The following is a 20,223-nucleotide window of genomic DNA, read 5'->3' as shown; positions in this document are numbered from 1 at the left end:
AAGAGTTCACAGAGAAATAACTTATGATGATGGTTAGACTTGCTTATGATCTTTTGGAATACTAAGAATATGTACATTAAATTGATGCAATTGTAATACTTTTTATGAATGAATTTTTCAATTCATTTTTTACAGGTTTCCATATAAATTGTTCTTTTGGATCTCAAATTTTCTTAAATCCTTATATTCTCTTATATCCTTATATTCTCTTAACAACAAATGGAATTTCACCTACTTTAAATTCCAAATGTACCACAATGATTAAAGGAATTAATTACTACAAAAAAAGGTGAAATGTCGACTTATGACAAACCACATTTGGACGTCCGTCAACTTCCCAAATGGACAGAAGTGTCAACTTGTAGTGCATTTGGATTTTTGGTCCACCAGGGAAGGTGTTAATCAAGCTTTCTACTTAGAGGTTCTGAAAAGATAGCCTAACAGTGTGTGACAAAAAGGGCCTGATTTGTGGCAGACAGGGGACTGGTTTTTCCACCATAACAATGCACCTGATCACACAGCCATCTCAGTGCACCAGTTTTGGCAAAAAACAACATGCCTCTGTTGCCCCATGCTTCTGACTCATGCTGTTGCCCCATGCTTCTGACCTTGCTCCGTGCGACTTCTCTGTGTTTCTGTGAATGAGGAGAGACATGAAAGGACCGTGGTTTGATGGTGTAGAAGAAGTAAAGAAAAAAACAAACCAAGAGAGGTGTTTTCAGCTATCCAACCAGATGAGTTTGAAAATTTTTTCCAAGAATAGAATTACAGATTTGACAACTGTATTAAGTGGAATGGAGAGTGCTTTGAAGGTGATACGTTTATTTTTTTAAAAAAGAGAAATAAGACTGCAGATCAGGCGAGGAAGCCTGTTGCTGGAAGCATTCAGGAAAGAGTCCTTGACTCTGGTCATGTGCAGGTACAAGAAGTCCTTACAAGACAGCCTCCAAAGGGCAGATCTTGTCATCAGTCATGCAGGTGCAGGAAGCCGTTCGGAGAGTCTGGAGAAAGGAAAGCCACTTATATTTGTTATAAATGAACAGTTGATGAACAATCATCAGCTGGAATTGGCAAAGCAGTTGCACAAAGAGGGACAACTCTTCTACTGTACCTGCAGCATGCTTCCTGGCTGTTGCAGTCAGTGGACTTATCAACACGGAAATGTTATTCCCCTGGGCAGCCAGAAACATTTTCTGAATTTTTTGATAAAGTTGTTGGATTTCAAAAATAAAAACTAAATGCACAACACTTAAAAATACCCCCAAATGCAAACTATAGGAATTGATTAAGCAAATGTAGTATAGTATATACATTTTCAGAATAATATAAAGTAGCCAACTAACTACACCTGTAAAATGCATAGAAAATTTTATGTTGTGAATATTTGTATTTGGGTTAAAATTCTATTGGCAATTTAGTAAACTTGCCAGATGTTCCTTAACCTTAGTATTTAGGATAAAACAGACATGCAGTGTAAATCCACATGTCTTTTCCCAAGTGCATTTGGAATCATGAAAAAAATGAATGAGATTTGAAAACGTCTTAAGATGAAGTGCTTGGCAGGAACTATAAGTGTACTCAGTCTGGTTTTATACTAGAATAAAAAAAATGAAACATTATCAAACTAAAAAAACTTTATTATATGAATTGGCATCATAGTCCAAGGTATTGAATATCAAAGAGACACAAAGAGTGATAAGATTATGCTCTGAGAAATATGAAAGGACTTCAAAAAGTTCTCTGAAAATGGGAATCAAAAGATTTGGGCGTGGTGGTGAAGAAAGCTGATGGTGCCCGGCTATCAAAAATGTGGCATCCGGGGTCATGAAGACTTGAAGATAAACAAGTGGCCATCTAGCTCAGAAGCAACAAAACCCACATGGAAGATGCACACCAGCCTGTGTGACCACAAGGTGTCGAAGGAATTGGGTAGCAGGCATCAATGAACAAAAAAATCATATCATTGTAAATGAGGGGGAGTGCAGAGTGGAGACCCAAAGCCCATCTGTAGGCTACTGGACACCCCCTTACAGATGGGCCATGGGGTGGAGATGAGCCAGTCAGGGTGCAGGGTAGCAATGATGAAACATACAACTTTCCTCTAGTTCCTAAATGTGTCCTCCCCCTCACTATCATGATCCCAATTCTACCTTACAAATCCGGCTAGACCAGAGGATGTACACCGGTACAGAAGGGAACTGGAAACACAGGGAATCCAGGGCAGATGATCCCTTCAGGACCAGTGGTGAGAGTGGTGATACTAGAGGGTACAAGGAAGGTGAGGTAGAAAGGAAGAACGGATTATAAGGATCTACAAATAACCCCCTACCTAGGGGATGGACAACAGTAAAAGGGAGATGTCGGACAGTGTAAAATATGACAAAATAATAATAATTTATAAATTATCAAGGGTTCATGAGGGAGAGGGAGTTGGAAGGAGGGGGGGGGGAATGAGGTGCTGATACCAAGAACTCAAGTAGAAAGCAAATGTTTGAGAATGATGATGGCTGCAAATGTACAAATGTGCTTGACACGATGGATGGACGTATGGATTGTGATGAGTTGTACGAGCCCCCAAGGAAATGATTTTTAAAATATTTGAGGGATTTTTCTCAGAGCTTTTGAAGCTCCCTTCTTATAGGCTTAATAATTCCACAAAGAAAAATATCACGGGGGCAATTTTTCATCATACTTGGAGAAAGTACTTTTATGCTGAAGCGTAGCATGGGGCGGTGTGCTCAGTTTCCCTCTGAAATGTACGTGGGAGAATAATGTTGCCCGATTTCAAAGCTCTGCTGATTTGAAAAGAAAAAATAAAATATGGGTGACTTCTACCAGTTTAAAAAAAAGAAAGAAAAAGAAATGAATATATAGTTGTGAAAAAAGTCCATTTTAGTGGAGGGGGGTATCCCTCATAGATAGGTTCTGTGATTTGGCTGAATGACTTTAAGATTGAGTGGAGGCCAAAAGCGATCCCTCGTCTTTGAGGTGAAATGTTGCGTTTTACTCCTCTTTGCCTTTCTCAGGTTAAGCAAACGATGCTAAATCGAGAAGCTGTGTCACGGATGCTGACGCACAGTGCGGCGCTGCTTACTGAGTAGTGGCCATGTGCCAGGCAATCCGCACTTACCATTCACATCCCCAAATACTTCTAAAAGGCATATCACCGTTTGGGGTAACAAGGGGACAGGAGTGCATAAACTTTAAGTTGCGTTCAAGGCCATTTAACAGCGGAGTGGTTACATTCATCTTCAAAGCTGGTGTTGGTTTTCAGTGTGCCTGATATGTTTACCAAACTGCCTCTCTAGGTGCCAGGAGGCACACAGCTTCATGGGAGGTTGCACGGAGTTGTGGTGCAGTTACCCAGCCTGTTTTCAACCCATACCTGTCAGTGACTGGGCATTAACTCTGGGCAAGAATGCCCAGTCTCTGTGAGGGTAGAATACTATACAGGACCTCACTGGAGAATGATGAGAATTGAGGAGCAAATGCATGTGGTGGTGTTTGGTCAATGGTTATCGTTCAACTGCTCCAGCATCTTTCTTTGGGTTGGTAAAGATAAATAGGCTAATATCACCAGGATTCAGTACCCACTATATTATGAGTTGCACATTTAACATTCTCTTCACAATGATTATTATTAAAGAGGATGTAGAACTCTCTTATTTCTGCCCGTTTCTGAAATTTATATACATGAACTAATATACTTAGAAGGCAAAAAGATGGTGATATGGTTAAAGTTTATTGTGCCAACCTGGTCGATAAACACATGTGGGGTTAATTGAAGGGCAGAGAGATAAATGGCTCCATGAGCCTTGCCTTTCTAGTTCTTGGGTCTCTTGCTTTGTAATGGTCAGACCAGGGTGTAGCTGCTTTAGCCAGTGCCCTGCTTCAGGTGGCAAGGCTCACTTTCTGTAGACACCCCCAAGGAGAAGACACATGGGCCTATCCTGATGCAGTCCTGGGTGCAGGAGCACCCGTGTGGAGACCCCTGCCAGCGCTGAGATGCTTACACGTTCACTGACTCAGCTTTCCTCCTGCAGTTGGCATCATGGTGTGTGCTTTGTGAGATGGAGGACTTTGTGAATTGGTGTCAGACATATGGGTAAATGGGTTAATGTTGGACTTGTGGGTTTGGACAGCACTGGGTTGGGATGTGTTCTTGATGTGCACTTACCCTTTATATAAGACTCTCTCTTGTCTATGAGTTTCTGTGCATTTGTTTCTCTAAAGTACCCAGACTAACGCAGATGGAGAGGTTCAGCTCTCAGAAGGCTTGTTGGCTAGTGATGAGAGTAGTGGGCGCTGAAACAGACATTGGAACAGCTGTCTCCACAGGAAACCTTCAGCATTTTGACAGGTATTGGCTGGCTTTTAGTTCAGAGTCCAGAGCCACACAATGTGGGCAAGTAGAGCCATTCACAAAACATTCTGTAGCTTGTCTGCCCCAGCAGTGACCTCCCTGGACACAGGACTGCTACTTTAGTTCTCCCCGAGGGACACATGGACGACGTTTGAGAAGCTCTGCCTGGTGACTAAGTGAAGATTAATATCCTGCTGGGTTAGTAGGGAAGAGCGGTCATGAGATCTGATACCTTGTGACCAAGGTACTTCATGTGACTCTGACAAGATTTTAGGTTTTGATATATAAAATCTCAGCCAGGTTCTAGCGTGGGCCAATCTGTTGTTGAGTCATTTTTTACTAACAGTGCATTTAGGGCAAAGGAAAGCATTTATAGTGTACTGAGTGCTTAAAGAGGACCTGTTGGCTGTGAATGAATACATAACACTTTGAAATCAGCAATCCCTTGCCAAGGTAAGGGCTGATGGAATGCTTCCAGTTCCTTCGATATCCAGCAAAATGAATGTGCTCTGCCGAAAATGAGTCTCGTTTTCACGGTATTTAGTTGACGTGGATACTAACGGAACAACAGCAAACCATACAAACCCTTGTGGCAGCCAAGTCGATCTCAAGTCATGGTGACCCGGTGTTGTGTGCTATGGAGCAGAACTGCTTGGTAGGGCTTTTCTTGGCTGTGATCTTTATGCAAGCAGATTTCCAGGGCTTTCTTTCAAGATGCCTCCAAGTGGGAGCTAATGTTTTAAATCACAGACCTGGGCACCCTGTTTGTATCATGCAGGGAATGATATGCATAATCCGGAGGTGTTACAATGTTGAAAGGTAGTAAAAGCTGCAAAAATGGGCAATGATGTATGGCAAACAGAAACCTGCCAGAGAAGGAATGCTCACTGGGTGTTCATGAGGGAAGACCAGTAAGAGAAAGGCTTCCTGTACATGGTGGAAAATTTCAGAAACCAGAAAATACAGGCAATCTTGTCAGTAATGGATTGTTTTAAACACTTATTTTTCTTCAGCTTGTATTTAAGGCATGTTTAGTCAAAGATTACGCTATATAGTAAATACAAGAGGATCTTCCAAAAATATGGAAAAAATGCATATTATGAAAAACCTGTATATACTCGTGTATAAGCCTAGTTTTTCAGCACAAAAAGTGTGCTGAAAACTGGGGTTCGGCTTATACATGGGTCAGTGTTTCCCCAGCTAGGTGTAACATCTCGCGGGTTATTGCCGTTCCTCTGCTGTTCACTCAAAGCCCCGCTGACACTGTAAGGCCTTGAATGTTGTTTACTCACATCTAACCAATCAGAGCCGTCCTATGACATGGACAGCTCTAATTAGCAGAAGCACCTGTAGTGATTCACTTACGACGGCAGCTGAACTGGTAAGGATGTGTCTGTGGCTGCGCTCCATCTCTCCCCTCTGGTCTCTGTGTTAATTCACATCCTGCATTTCCCACCCTAGGCTTATTCTTGAGTCAATCAGTTTTACTGGTTTCCCAGGTAATAATTAGGTACCTCGGCTTATACTCAGGTCGGCTTATATTAGAGTATATACGGTAAGCTTAGATATAAAAATATTTTTGTACCCAATCAGACACATTATAGCTTGTTATAACTGCCTGAATAAGACTTAGTTCAAGGCACTAAGGATAAGAATCCATTTGATTTGAGATCCTATCAGAAAAAGATGAATTCTGCTAAAATTGAAACAAAAACAAGTTTCAAATTTATGGTGAAGCTCGGGGGAAAGAATGGTGGCATTATTGATGCTCTCACAACTCCACCCCCTCCCAATCAAGAGCTAATGAATTAATTACTCATGCTAAGATGGGGTGAGATGATGTTGAAGATGAAGCTTGCATTGGGAGATAATCCATCCACATCAGTTTAGAAAGGACTGACGATTAACAGCAGAAACGAGAGTCAACACCATAGACATCTCAGGCATTTCCATTTATACAGTTCTGACTGAAAAATTAAAGTTTAGCAATGCTTCACAGGGACCAAAACCATTGTGCCCATGTCACCTACAAACAAGAGCAAAGTTTTCAAGGTAACTTTTAAACGTGTGGGGTCAAGATCGGAATCATTTTCTAAAAGAATTGTGATAGGGGATGGGACATGTTTTTCCCAGCACTATCCTGAAGATGAAGCGGATTGAAAGCAATGGCCACCAAAAGAGGTTCAGTCTTTAGCAAAAGCAGAACACACCATTCATCGCTCTTGCGGGGTGCTCACAGCATTTTGCTTGTAGAGTTCGTGTAGAACCAAAGAACAATAACATCTGCTTCTTATGAGAGCCTTTTGCAAAGGTTATACCCAAAGCTTTAGCAGAAAAATACTGTGGGAAAACTTCACCAGTGCGCTCTTCTCCATAGCAACACACCTGCTCATTTCTCTCATCAAGCACAGGCAATTTGCAAGAGTTTCCTTGGAGACTCATTGGGCCTTGACCCTACATCTCTGATTTGGCTCCTCCTGACTTCTTTTTGTATTCTAATCTTAAAATTTATATATCTGTTTAAAGAGCACCCAATTTTCATCAGTTTAAACTATGAAAAAGACTGTGCTGGCATGATGAGATCCACAGGATGATCCTTTCTTTGGGACAAAGTAAGTAGCTAGGATCTTTGCTTACAAAAAAAAAAAAAATCTTGACCTTGATGGAGCTTACATTGAGAAATAAAGTTTATATATATTTTAATTTTCTTCTTTTGATTAGATTTCCATGAACTTTTTTACATTCCCCTTGTAGTTTTCTTGGCAAAGGGAATAAAAAAATTCCTGTAATTTTATGAGGCATCCACATTTCCAGCAATTTCTGATCTAGGCCTCTACTAGGAGAAACTGACAGCCTGTGATTTATGGATTTGGCATAATTGAATTTCCTGGTTGTCATACACTTTGAGTAAGAAACATTACATATGTTTCCAGAAAAAAAATGATTTAAAGAAGAAAAGAGTAAAATGATGCCAAGTTCTGAATCTTTACTTGGAAACAGTATTATAACCAAGTAGTACTTAAACTGCTCCCTATTAGCTTCTAAACCTGTTTTTTGAATAAGCTTTGGAAGCAGAGTTTGGATGTGAGGTGTCCAGTCCTGCCGCCTTTACTCTAAGTTGGTGCATAAAACGGAGAACAGTTTAACATTCTCATCGTGACTCTGCAGTAGAATTCTTTAAAATGCGCAGTCAGGCAAGATCTTGTTTCTGCTTCTTAAACATATACTATTTAGTCATTTAGTGAAATCTTCCTGTGGCTAGTTTTTGGTTTTTTACCTTTAAACCTTAAAATAAGAAAGCAACAAAGTGTAAGTTTATTTCAATCTGTGTTAACTTTTATTATAGTTTGGTCGATGCTGCAATTTTGCTACTTTTGCTTAATCCATAAAGCAAACAGAGTTAGCAACTTTTAACTTTGAAAATAGAGCATTTGCTACCTCTCTTCAGTGCTTTCCTATGGTAATGATATGAGTTGACTGTGGAAGAACTTATGAGTAGGTAATTCCTCTGTACAGGCTTTTGACCCATACGGTTTAATAGGATTTTCTGAGATGATGAAAATAGTCTATATCTGTTGTCCATATGTGGCAATAGGCACTTGGAACATGGATACTTTGACTGAGAAAATGAGTAGTTGAGTCTATGTTAATTAATTCATACTTCGACAGATGTTGCTAATCAACCGTATTCAATAATACAGGTAGACATTAGGCCAGGAGCCTTTACTCTCATGAACCATGCAGGTATGTCACGTGGCCAGTCTGAACCCTGGCTGCTCTGGTCACTTTCAGGTGTTTGTTCAGTGGTCCTTACTGGGAGGCGGCACTACCAATCCACAGAAACAGATGAGACTCTTCTGAGGCCATATCTGCTGTTAAAATAGCTCAGGTGAGCTACTATCATGCAGTTGGTGGGGACTATAATTGCTAAATGGGCTGAAATGCATATGAAAGATTGCACAATGAAACTAACCATTTCGAGAAATTCAAATTAATCAGAAGAATGGACTGAATATTGTATTTTCATTTATGAAGTTCCTTTTATCCCAGAATTACTTATAGCTAATTCCACCTTCTATGAATTGCATCATATTTCCTCCAGTCACATCAAGGACCTCATTTTCATTTTATGTCCAATTTATTGTTTGTCTCCGTCTATTCCCTCTTTACCTTTGAACACACTCTCATCTTCCCATCACAAAAAACACCCTCCTTTAATTCCGTATCCTCCAGGTGCGACTCCTCCTTAATAACGTATCCTCCAGGTGTGACTCCTCCTTAATTCCGTGTCTTCCAGGTGTGACTCCGTGTTTCTCCGTAATGACAACAGTCCCTCGCCCACAATCTCAGCCCACCAGCTTTCACCATCTATTGGATTTGGGGGAGCAACTATTTTCTGTGTCACAATAAGGGGAAAAATCCATACCAATATGTAATTTCCAAACACACCATTTTATTACATAGTCAGGAGAGTTATCATATTGTGTTCCATTGTTCCACTTATAAATCATTATACATCTATAAATTTTCCAAGCAGACTTTACTGTTATTATTTTAGGCTTATAATAACTATACCTTTTCATATCGAGACTCTACAGAACACAGCCGCACCAATCACAGATATTTCCCACAATGGTAGGACCCTACCACAACTGTAATGTAGTAATGTAATAAAATATAGCCAGTAATTCAGTAGAATGTGAAAAGTAAATTTTCAAGAACTTGCACTAGACTTTCTAATTTCACCAATTTTACTTCAAAAAGAATCACAATTCATTCCAACTAAATCACTCTAAAGAACTGATGCTTGTAAACATGACATTTTTGGAAGTCATTCCATTGAAAGTGTACTTTGTGTACTTGGTTAAACATACACTGCAAAGTACCAGGATAATTGCGATGACTGAATATCTTCTTCATTCTGTACCACAGTAAAAATATGCCTTTATGTGCCCTTTGAATTTCTGATTAATGTCTGATTTCATAAATTATTTCAAAAGACTTTAAAATATCTTATTGATATAATTCTGTTGTGGAAACCTGTCTACACAGAAATGACACCTAACATTAGAATTTGCGGCTATTCTTTCAATACAGAATTACATCCTTGCATAAATTCAGTAGAACCATTTGTATACAAAATATCTGCCTTGTACAATTTAGATTTTTCATGAAAACTTTCATTCTTGCTTGCTGTACACATGAAGAGTGATGACATTGATTTGTCTGGGCTTGCATTAATGAACAACTTTCATAATCTACTGTGAATTAAGTTATCCAAATGAGTTGGGAGACTTCAAAAACAACACCAGGCAACCACAGACCAGTTATTTCTGTTGATATACAGACACATCCAGGTACTTTTATTAGGTGATTTAAGTCAGGTAGATGATGTTTGCACTTATCAATAAAAGATCTTTGGGTTTGCATTAAAATGAATATTTTGTGAATTAATATGCACAATTCAAGTCCATATTTTGTTTTGAAAATTATAACATGCTATGGAATAATAAAGGTTCTGATTTTCCTGTGGTTAAATAAGTAACATAAACTGACATAAAAGTCAATTCACTTGGGAATAAAAATGAAAGTGTACATTACAGTAAGGTATATATTCAAAAGTAGAATATTTCTTCATCTGCTGCCAGAAGTTATATTCTCATAATGGTTGCCAAGAGCATGATGTGTTCTTGCTTATGTGAAAATTTCATTTTTTAACATTCCATTTAAAAGAGGAAACACTAAGTGTAACTATATAAACAAATCCCTATCTTTTCATTTTCTTTTGCAGTCAACTCTTCCAGTTCCTCAGCTATGGTGTGTTTTCTTGAAAAGGGTCTGTCCTTATTGACCCAGGTCAATGGTAAAGTAAATAAGACACAATTCACATAATTAAATTATAGAAAAGCTCATGGTAATTTAATTTAAATGTAGCCCCTCCATCCTTTAGGACAATTTAATTGGGCTGTAATGGTTTGAAATATAAATATCATAAATAATTATAAGCCATATCTATATAAATGTGGAAGTATATGATTTAGATTTATGTGTACAAATCAATATCAGTGACTGCTGTCACAATCCATAGCATACTCATAGTGAAATAGTTAAATAATTAAATAATCAGTCTTTATACTACGCTACTCAAACAACTCAATTCCACAAACACTAGCTATACTATTTATACACAACAGAAATAAAACATCAATGATAAGCATAGTAAGGACATACTACAAAGGAAACTGGAAACATTTTGTAGAAACTAAAAAATGTGATTTCGTGGGCATTGAAAAGCTTTCCCATCTCATGGGAATTGAATTTTTAATCCCCCACAGCATCACAATGTCTTTTCTACTATCTATTTATATTCATGTCGGCTATAAATATAGGCTGTATATATTTTCTATATTTACAGTATATACACACACGTGAACACACACAGATGCCATCCTTAGGCTTATACATGAACATGCAGATCAATCTGCACAATATAATCAAGACACGTCTATTTTCATTAAATGTTACTTCTTGACAACTTTTTACTCTTGTGCAAAAATGTAAAAATATTATACAGAGTAGCATTCTTTCTCTGTCTAAAAAATTCTCTATTTGAAGGTGTAGGTTTTTTTATTTACAAATAAATTATGAAACATAATTCATTCATAAATTGAAAATAATTACAATGTTTTTACAACAAGGCATTGTAGAGGTTATGAATTATGGCATTCTGAAAGCCATCTGTCTTTCCAAACAAAGACATCAATAAGTTGTTGGGTTTTGCTTATTTGTTTTATTAGCTTAGCTTTTCTCTGCACTTGTAAAAAACTCACGAAATACATCATAACGGCTCTACTGCTCATGCTGCTCAAATAGTTGTTTGTGTAGAACAGGAAGCTCATTTCTGCTTTACTCATCCCACATTGTTTGGGTTTCTTTTTTTGTGTTTTGTCTCCTGAAATGTCTTCTGTAGAAGCACTTAGGAAGTCCATTAAAGTGACTCTTCTGGAACATTTCTGGAAAGTTTTTGGCTCGGTAAGAAGAGCTGAGCAAAAAAATGGAGTCGAATTGAAGAAGAATCAAGGACGTCCGGGAAAGAAGACAGCAAATGAAAGAACTGTTTGAATCTCTTCTTCGGCTCCTCGTATCTCCATGCCTCATAAACACACGCCCCGCCCTGCTCTGAAACATGGGCTAGAGTCTTCCATTCAGCATCAGCGGTGGTCCTCCATTGCTCATGTTGTCCGTCCCTTCCTGCGAGGAAAAGGACATGTGTTAACTGAAGTTCACTTTCAGAAGGGGACAATGATTTGGCTGATGGGTTCGCCAAACAGAAATGCCAAGCCATTGAAAAACGTTGCTGATATTCGGGGAAGGACAAAGATTTACAGTGTTGCATTTGAGGACTGCAGTTTCAGGGCATCTGTGAGCACATGACAATGCTAACATGGCAATCGGATCCAAGGCGATCTAGGGACGAAGCACAGTGCCATCTGCTCACCACGAGCCATCGCCCTACACTCCGGAGTTCCCCTCTGTCCGCAACACTATTTTCGAAAGCCTCGCCTGGGACGAAGAAATTGGTTCAATGTCCAAGTTGTTCTAACACATGGGCTCTTCTGTGGATCTTGCCAACAAAGTTCCAGCAGATAGGTTCTAGAATCTACATTTGTCTTCGGGGGGAAATGCGGTGCCTTTGGTTTAAGAATAGCAAAGGAGCCACACGTTCATTCGTATCAATTTGTATCTACGAATCCACTAATAAATCAACACGGAGAAGAGTGTTTTTCCTGACACTGTGACTCACACACTTAAAAACCAAATAAAATTTTGAAATCCTTTTCAAAGGATCAAGTATTCAAATGCGCAAGTCTTATTAGAAAGTTCCTAAGGAAAACGACCTGGGAAGGCGGTGAAGTAAAGGAGGAGCTAACCAAAAGAAGCTCCGTTAGCAACTATAGAAGGTGTTTTACTTGGAGAACAACTCTAAATGCTTTGAATGCATGTATCTTTTGAGATAGTAAACTTCTCCCTACAAAATAGACAGGGAGGTGAGGTCCTAACACAATTATTAGCAATATTTAGGGGAAATATCTAAAATAAATTAACAGCTCCGTCCTACAATCGGACAAGCCTGTTTACAAAGGGGGGAGTACTCATGGCGCAACGGTTACGCAGAGGGCTGTTCCTGCAAGGTCAGCACTTCGAAACCACCAGCTGCTCCATGCTTTCTATTTGCGTAAAGACTTAGAGTCTCAGAAACACATATGGGCAACTCTACCCTGTCCTTTAGGGTCACTGTGAGCTGGCATTGACTGCATGTCAGTGAGTTTTGTATAATTTTAAGAAAAAACAAACCAGCAAACCAAACCAAAACAGTGTAGATCAATCCAAATTGAAATTACTTTCTCAAATCATGTCTATCCATTTTCATCTTACTTCTGTTTGGGTGAATTGAAACTTAAAAAACAATATGTTTTCTTTGACAAAGCTTTTCAGAGGCATCCAAATATTCATTTCAAAAACAAAAACCTTGTCCATGCTTCGTTTTTACTTTCTTTGAAAAAGTCAATAGGACAAAGGAGATCGAATGAGAATGTTTTCTTTGGTTTGGGATCGTTTTAGAAGTTACATGGGAGGAAGGATGCTTGAAGGTGAGGATTTGCCCAAGTTTTGAAATCTGATTTTGAAAACTGTCTTTGTTTTTAGGTGTGGGAAAGACTGTATTCTAAGAAGATCTTAGGTAGGAAAAAAAATATTAGAAATATTTCCGCCTTCCACATCAAGATCTCTCTGTCAACGTTAACTACTGTGATCCGTCTCAAAGTCGGAGCAGGGGGCTTGTCTACTCCTAGGGGATCCATTGCATTTTCTCTTCTCTGGTGGTCGAATCCCTGATAATACAAATGGCTAACAAGTTCGGTTAAAATCGACAGTTGGGCAGTTGAAGTCAACTCAGAGGTCCTCAGAAGAAAGACCTACTTTCCGAATAGCAGTTGAGAAGCCTCTGGTACACAGTTCGACTCTTACTTAGTTGGGATTGCCTGAGTTGACATCGACCCAAAGCAACTGATGCCTTTAGCAAGGTGCTAGGAGACTACTCGCGTGCTCTGAAAGGAAGTAAAGCAGAGTGTTGGAGCCTTTTCAGCCTAATGGAAAGGCCAGCTCTGCTAGAAACACACATAATGGAAGAAAGTAGGTCTCAACAGATGTCAGGGTTACTGGGTTGAGGTCAAGCTTACAGTTAAACTTCAGTGGGATATTTAAGAGCTGACCTGATGGCAAGCTAAATGGAAAGTCAAAAGAGCTAAATGATTTCTTTTCATAGCCAATATGAACTATTAAAAATGTTTCTCAGATACGTTTTCTTACTCCTATGAAGAGAAAGCACAATTTCCCAACAGTCTTATAAAAGAATCCCGGGTCCTCCTTCCTTCTCAAACAAGCTTGCGTTCAAAAAGTGACTCATACTCCCCCCCACAACCCAAACACACACAGCAATGGGGGAAATCAAAAATAAAAGCTAATCTATTGTATTTATCTTTTATTACAAGTTTATAAGACTGGCAAAATCTTGGAAAATGACTTTTATTAAGTAATTTCATCTTAAAATGGACACCATAGTATCACTGATAGAAAATAATGATGGAGGTTATTTTAAAATCAACAAGTCTCTTCAGCTTAATTGCAAATAGGCATGTCCAATTTAACAGGAAGATTTTCTGTACATTTGGGAAGGACCAAGTGTAGCTGTTGGCAAATGGGCATAGTTTCTGCCCGTGGCCCTCGTAGCTCGGTGACTGCACATTTCCAACCATCGTGGCTGATCAGACAAAGCAAGGCGACTCAGCCATCCAGACTATGGGGAATAAATCCTACGTGGATCACATTGGGTAGATTTACAAGAAGAAACTTGCCATAGGACATTTCTATTTATTTAGGTTTTTACTGTATTATGTCAAACTTGGGCTGTCTGTTCATGCAATTGTGACATGAGAGAGAGACCCAATTTGTTTGGGACATATCTATTATTGAACATCAAACTTCTGCCTGTGAACAATGGCTCTGAATCAGAATCACAAAGTAACAACGGATAAAGGAATCAAGAGTCATCCAAGCAGAAATGTGTTTGGATGCACATTGACAGGCTGAGTATTTGAAATACTCAACCAACTTTTAAGCTGCAAGCCTCTGCCATGGGGCTTATGTCAAGTCCTCAAAGCAGGTCTTGGAAAAGCCAGACTTTGAGGACTGACGTCACAGCATCCGCTGACATCATGGCTTTCGTGAAGTCACATTACACAACGGTAACTCCCTAGAAATCAGCGTACCTTGTAGGTAACTCTGGTGTCGGGGGCACCACCGGGCAGCTGGGCAAGTCGGTTATTTCAATAGCCCTCAATCTCTAATATAAATATAACAATCATACAATAAATATTGCACAAATATATATACAAAAGCCAATGACATACTAGTATAAAAATAGAGCACAAAAGTGTCACTATCCAAGTACATATCTAGCAAACATCTATTCTTAACAAACCATTTCTTGAACTTAGCAGCTATGCTAACTAATTCCTGCTTTTAACTCTTTGTCCAAGACACAGGTATAACACTCTATGTAAACTTACTCCCCTGGGACCACTGAGTCACAGCCATTCCCCTCATTTGCATGTCTACTTTGTGTAAGAAATCAGACACACATGAAATCACAGAATCAATATGTTTTCTTCAATCTCAGATTCTAAAAAGTGTATGGCAACCCCTGCTACCTTTCCCCTACTCTGGGTTTAAGTGGTTTTATTTCCATGTCAGTCATACGGCAACTTCTAATGTGAGCTCAGTGAGTTTATTTTACGGATTTTTTTATCATTATCTTAAAAGATCCAGTAACAACGAACTGGAGAAGTGTTTGCAGAATGTAGGAACACGGAGCATTTACTATGTCATCGTGTGCCTTTTCTGTAATGACTGCAGCTTCCCGTTCAAACGAAGTTCAGGAAACAATTACAGGAGAGCCACTGTTTAGAATACAGGCAAAGCACCAACCCCAAACCTGTTAGAACAGAGTCATTTCCCACTGAGAGCGACTCCACAGGGCAGAGTAGAACTGCCCCCTGGGGTTTCTGTGGCCGTCACCTTTACTGAAGAGACTGACCTATCTCTGCCCCAGAGTCACCAGTGGGTTTGAACTGCCACCCTTTCACTTAGCCGCCGATTTCTTACTTGACATAGTGCTTCTGAGAGTACAGGCATGGCTATCCAAATATGCTGGCCATTTAAATGTGAATTAAATGAAGCTTTCTGTGGACTTCAATATCTGCACTGATAGGCAAGGCTTTTTGTTTTCCTATTAAAAAGCCCCATTTATGCTTGAAGATCCAATTTACATAATCAAATTCATCTACTTGCAAGTCCAGGGGGTGAGCGAAAAAGGGGAATTCATCTGATTTCTAAACCTGGCACTGTTAAGTGAAAAGGGAATTCATCCGATTTTCAAAACTGGCATTACTGAGTAGAGCGTGTCTTTTGTTTGTGTGTCTTTCCTCTCAGTATAATACATAGAAATCCATATTCATTAGGCATTCAATATTTTATGACATGCTATTTGATAAACACTGTTTTTGAATAGATGAGGAACCTGTTGTAAATAGGTGTACCTAGGAATTGTAGAGAAAAAGCAAACACACGATGCTAGTCTTCATACAAACGGACCACGCTTCTCTAACAATCACTTTCCTGAAGTTCTCCTCTACAGCAGCGGGTTGACCCATCTGGAGTGGACAGCAGCCTGCCTCACATGATAGCCGTGCGGGGGCAGGTACAAACTCACTTTCTCAGCCATTTCATGAGAGTGGTGCAGCGAATGCTCTCTTTCCGAGAACATCCTCCTCTGCTCATAGCTGGCTAGCCGACAAGTGAGCCAGGATGAGAGGGTGCAGCCCCCAATCCCGATGCAGGCGAGGGACATGGAGGCGAGGTGCAGGGGGTAGAGGGACGAGGTTCTCTTGGTGACTGCCCGAAGGAACTGAACATTCAGGATGCCTCCGATGAGTCCACAGATGCAGCAGGCCGAGAACAGGATCATCTGGTAAGACAGAAGGAGAAGGGGTTACAGCCGAGCAGACCAGAGATGCACGCCCCACTGCAGGTCATGAGAAGCGATGGGTGAGGAGACTGCGCCTCTGCTCTCTGCTACACAGAGTACAGAGTGGGGAACTATCAGCTCCAGCTCTTGTCCATTCCGACTAGCCGGCCAGAGAGTAGATCACAGGGCTTCAGCAGTTGACCCTTGTCGTTATGGAAATCAACAAAATGTCTTATGAAACTTTCGGGAGACTTTGAAGTACACACATGTCCCCTGTGTAGATTCAAACCTAAACAATACTAGCCTTGTGCTGCCATACGGAGCCCAGGTGTGCAAGGGTTAAGCACTCAGCTACTAGCCCCGAGGTGGGTGGTTCTTACCCGCCAGGCTGTCTGTGGGAGAAAAGAACTGGTGATTCTCAGCCGAAGGAAACCCTCTGGGGCAGTTCTGCTTTGCCCCAGGGGTCGGGTCACTTTGGATTGTGATACACTAGAGGGTACAAAATAGTGAGGCAGGCAACTGCAGTGACCTCCAGGGGGCGCTCAGTACGTGCTCCACTACTCACGAAAAGGGCTTCGCTGTTAATTGAAAGGTTGTTGGTTTGTACCCACCCAGATGCCTATAGGAAGCAAGACCTGGCAAGCTGCTTCCCAGAGACCACCACGCAGACAACTCTACCTGGGGTCAGGACCACTTGGAATGAACTTTACGGAGCCTGATCAGTTTGCTAGTTATTATGTGCTACAGTCTCCGGAGGCGGTAGAACGGTCCTTTCAGTTAAGAAAAAATAAAATAGTGGAGAGCAGATAATACTCATATTTAGGTAATGAACTCAGATTTGTTCCCCCTTTAAACCCAGATTCTCCCATAAAATCTATCTATCTTCTCATTAAATGATCGTTAGTTCCATCAAGATTTTAATCTTTATACCTTTCTAGATACGTGAGCTTAGAGAATTTAGGTACATCACTCACATTTGACATTAACTAAATTTGTGTGTGTGTGTGTGTGTGTGTGTGAGTGTGTAGTTAGGGCTTCCTGTGATCCCCAGCTGTAATATCTTTTGTTACTCTGTGACTTCACACTGAACAATACACAGCAGGGGTCCCATAGATAATTTTTGGTTGGTGTTTTTGGAGAAACAGGAAATGTAGCTTTGCTTTTGATCCTATCATTGATTTGATGTGGCTGTCTTTTAACAGAGCCAGAGGGTTTTATTCAACCAAAATATCATAGAATCTCCTGCAGAGCCAAGGCCGTGCTTCTGGGTAGCAAATGTTCTTTAAATATTTCATAGACGTGATGGACTATTCCAGTAGCTTTCTAATTTTTATTTATTTAGTCTGTCATCTAGTCCACTCTCTCCTATGGACTTTCATGACATTTTGTGTTGTGATACTAATTTAAGTGTTTTTGTTTGTTTGTTTGTTTTTGTCCATTCTCTTGGAGAACATGGGGTCTTCTCCAGGCACCTCTGTTGTCCATCAGTATAGCTTGTTCACTGCCACTTCTATGATACATTTTTTTTGTCCTGAACATAATTTTGTTTTTTTCTTGGACTCTTGATGGAAGGCCAAAATCAAAATCTGATTTCTTAAAACAAACACCTTTGTGGACTTTGCTGAACTCCTCCTTTGCTATAATCCCACAAGGCCTCCAGCTATGTAACTTACTTCAGCATTTATTTTATATACCAGTTATCATTTGCTGCTGTCCACTCAGTTTAACCAACACCTCCTGAGCACCCACCAGGTGTTCAGGCCTCATCCAGCCCACAGTCCATTGCTTTCTTGTGAGCGAGAAAGTTCAACATGGTATGGGAGATTTTTAGAGAGTTAGAAGGTTGGCATGCTCTAGAGGTCGGTAGAGAGGAAGGGAACTTAGCCCAACTAAGGGTTTTAGAGGATGCTTTTGAAAAAAAGCGATCTCAGCTAAGTTCATGCAGTTCCCAAGTAATGCCAAAGACAGAAGAGACAGCATAGCGGGCAGAAAGGATTCTTAATAGTTGATTTGGTTTCTTAAAATTAATTAAATTTTTCTTATTGCATCTGTTTCAAAAGTTAGTTGTTGTCAGGGCTCTAAACTCATTGGTTGGCAACTGAAATTACTTCATAATTGACTGAATATAATATTGAAAACCAATTTCCAAATAAACTACCCAGTTAATTGAGAGCTTGTGCCTCTCAATTTCAAGTACCATTAACTAGTTTAGATTTCACTTCAAAGTATATTAAGGTGGCATGGAGCTTTTTGGAATCTATGTCAGTGTTTATTCATTGTCAGAATATATGCTAACTGGCTTCACCCAGCAAATTACTTTTCATTAACAATCTGACAAATTGGATTTATATTCATGGGAACAAACCGTACTATTGTCATTAATATTTTAAAAGCATTGCATGTCATTAATTTGTTAAGATACAGAACTCCCAGCTGAGGAATTAAAAACTTAAAATCTATGTCAAAGTTTAAAATTGTATACAGTTTTCAAATCCCATCAGGTTAGAGATTCTGAACATCAGAGATATTTGGAGTGAGATAATTTTCACATAAAAGTTGATGGAAGAGTACAAAATCCTTGGTAAGTGAATGTTCTTTATAGGGTAGTCATATGATAATAGATAAGGATAAGTTGGGTAGTAATGTCTAAAAAGTTTAAACGTGTGTGTGTCTGTGTGTGTGTGCACGCGTGTGCTTTCTTTAATAACATGTAAGGGATTGTAGCTGTTGAGTTGATTCCAACTCATGGTGTCCCTGTTTGTGCAGAAAAGAGCCACTCCACAGAATTTCCCGGGTTGTGGTCTTTACAAGCAGATGGCCAGTCCCGTCTTCACAGGCACCACTGGGTGGATTCAAAGCACCAACCTTTAGGCTAGTAGGCACCTGCTTCATAGTTAATACTTCCCAGGAACCCAAGATGGAAAAGAGAGACTGTGTTCTTTTAAAAAAATCCTAATTTTCCTTCTTCTTTTCTGTTCTTCACCCCAATTTTTCTTTCTTTAATTCAGAAAGTCATCACTAGACTAACCACACAGTTCCTTGATAGAGGAAGAATAGAGAAAGAGTGAAGGCCATGCCTAAATGTTCGAATCAAGGGTGAAAGTTATGATGCTCTAAGAAACAGTTTCCCCAAGACTGCTTTTTCTGATTTATGTTATATTTTTAAAATTGAATATCTCAACCACGAAATATCTACAGCATTGGGACTTCAATCCTGTATCTAGCAGATGTTTTCAAAGAAAATATATGAATTCCAAAAAATTAACTCTCCATTTCTTGCTCTCCTCTGTCCATTGGCCATCATTTCTAAAAGTCTTCTTCAGTTCAAAGACCACTTCCTAGAGTCCCTGTGTAGCATCGCTTTTGTCCATTTGTGAGTCTACGATCTCTCTCAAGAAAATGCCTAGTACTTGTTCCCGTCTTTCCACATGCTCATAGAATGGCATGGGAGACAGAGGGAAACCCCCGTGGGCAGAGAGGGTCAGCTGCAGCCAAGAGGAGCATATGCTGGGAGCATGCTGTTCATCCTGAACCCCAACTTTGTACCCTGGAACGTCTGCATACATGTCGGCTGATGCATTCATGGTTTAATAAAATGATAAAGAGCTTTGAGAGTGAATGGTTACCGTAGTAACACAGCTGCCTTGTTGCTTTGTTAAATTAGCTTTATAGTCAAAGAAGGCCAATAACTGTAGGCTCTGTTCCATATTAAACCAGTTAAAATGTCCCAAGAACTCAGACTATGCTTTTCAGAATATCTTACTGAAGGATCCAT

General features: G+C 39.8%; 1 protein-coding gene and 1 pseudogene across 2 annotated transcripts in view; one reads left to right on the top strand and one right to left on the bottom strand.

Moving 5' to 3' along the window:
* The first annotated feature begins 1,046 nt into the window (after positions 1-1,046).
* LOC142456438 (UDP-N-acetylglucosamine transferase subunit ALG13 pseudogene) lies at positions 1,047-1,231 on the top strand (annotated as a pseudogene).
* A 10,234-nt stretch (positions 1,232-11,465) lies between these two features.
* TMEM196 (transmembrane protein 196) overlaps positions 11,466-20,223 on the bottom strand; it is a 57,209-nt gene continuing 48,451 nt past the window's right edge. For both annotated transcript variants that reach the window (XM_075557584.1, XM_075557585.1), the window contains exons 3-4: positions 16,194-16,448; positions 11,466-11,614 (exon numbers count right to left, since the gene is read on the bottom strand). In XM_075557584.1, coding sequence (XP_075413699.1) covers positions 11,555-11,614; positions 16,194-16,448 — 315 coding nt within the window. In that variant the 3' untranslated portion in view covers positions 11,466-11,554. The remainder of the gene's footprint in view (positions 11,615-16,193; positions 16,449-20,223) is intronic.

This window comes from Tenrec ecaudatus, chromosome 9 (genome assembly GCF_050624435.1).
Source record: "Tenrec ecaudatus isolate mTenEca1 chromosome 9, mTenEca1.hap1, whole genome shotgun sequence".
NCBI lineage: Eukaryota > Metazoa > Chordata > Mammalia > Afrosoricida > Tenrecidae > Tenrec > Tenrec ecaudatus.
The sequence above is the reverse complement of the archived record's forward strand: the minus strand, read 5'-3'. Positions and strand labels throughout refer to the sequence as shown.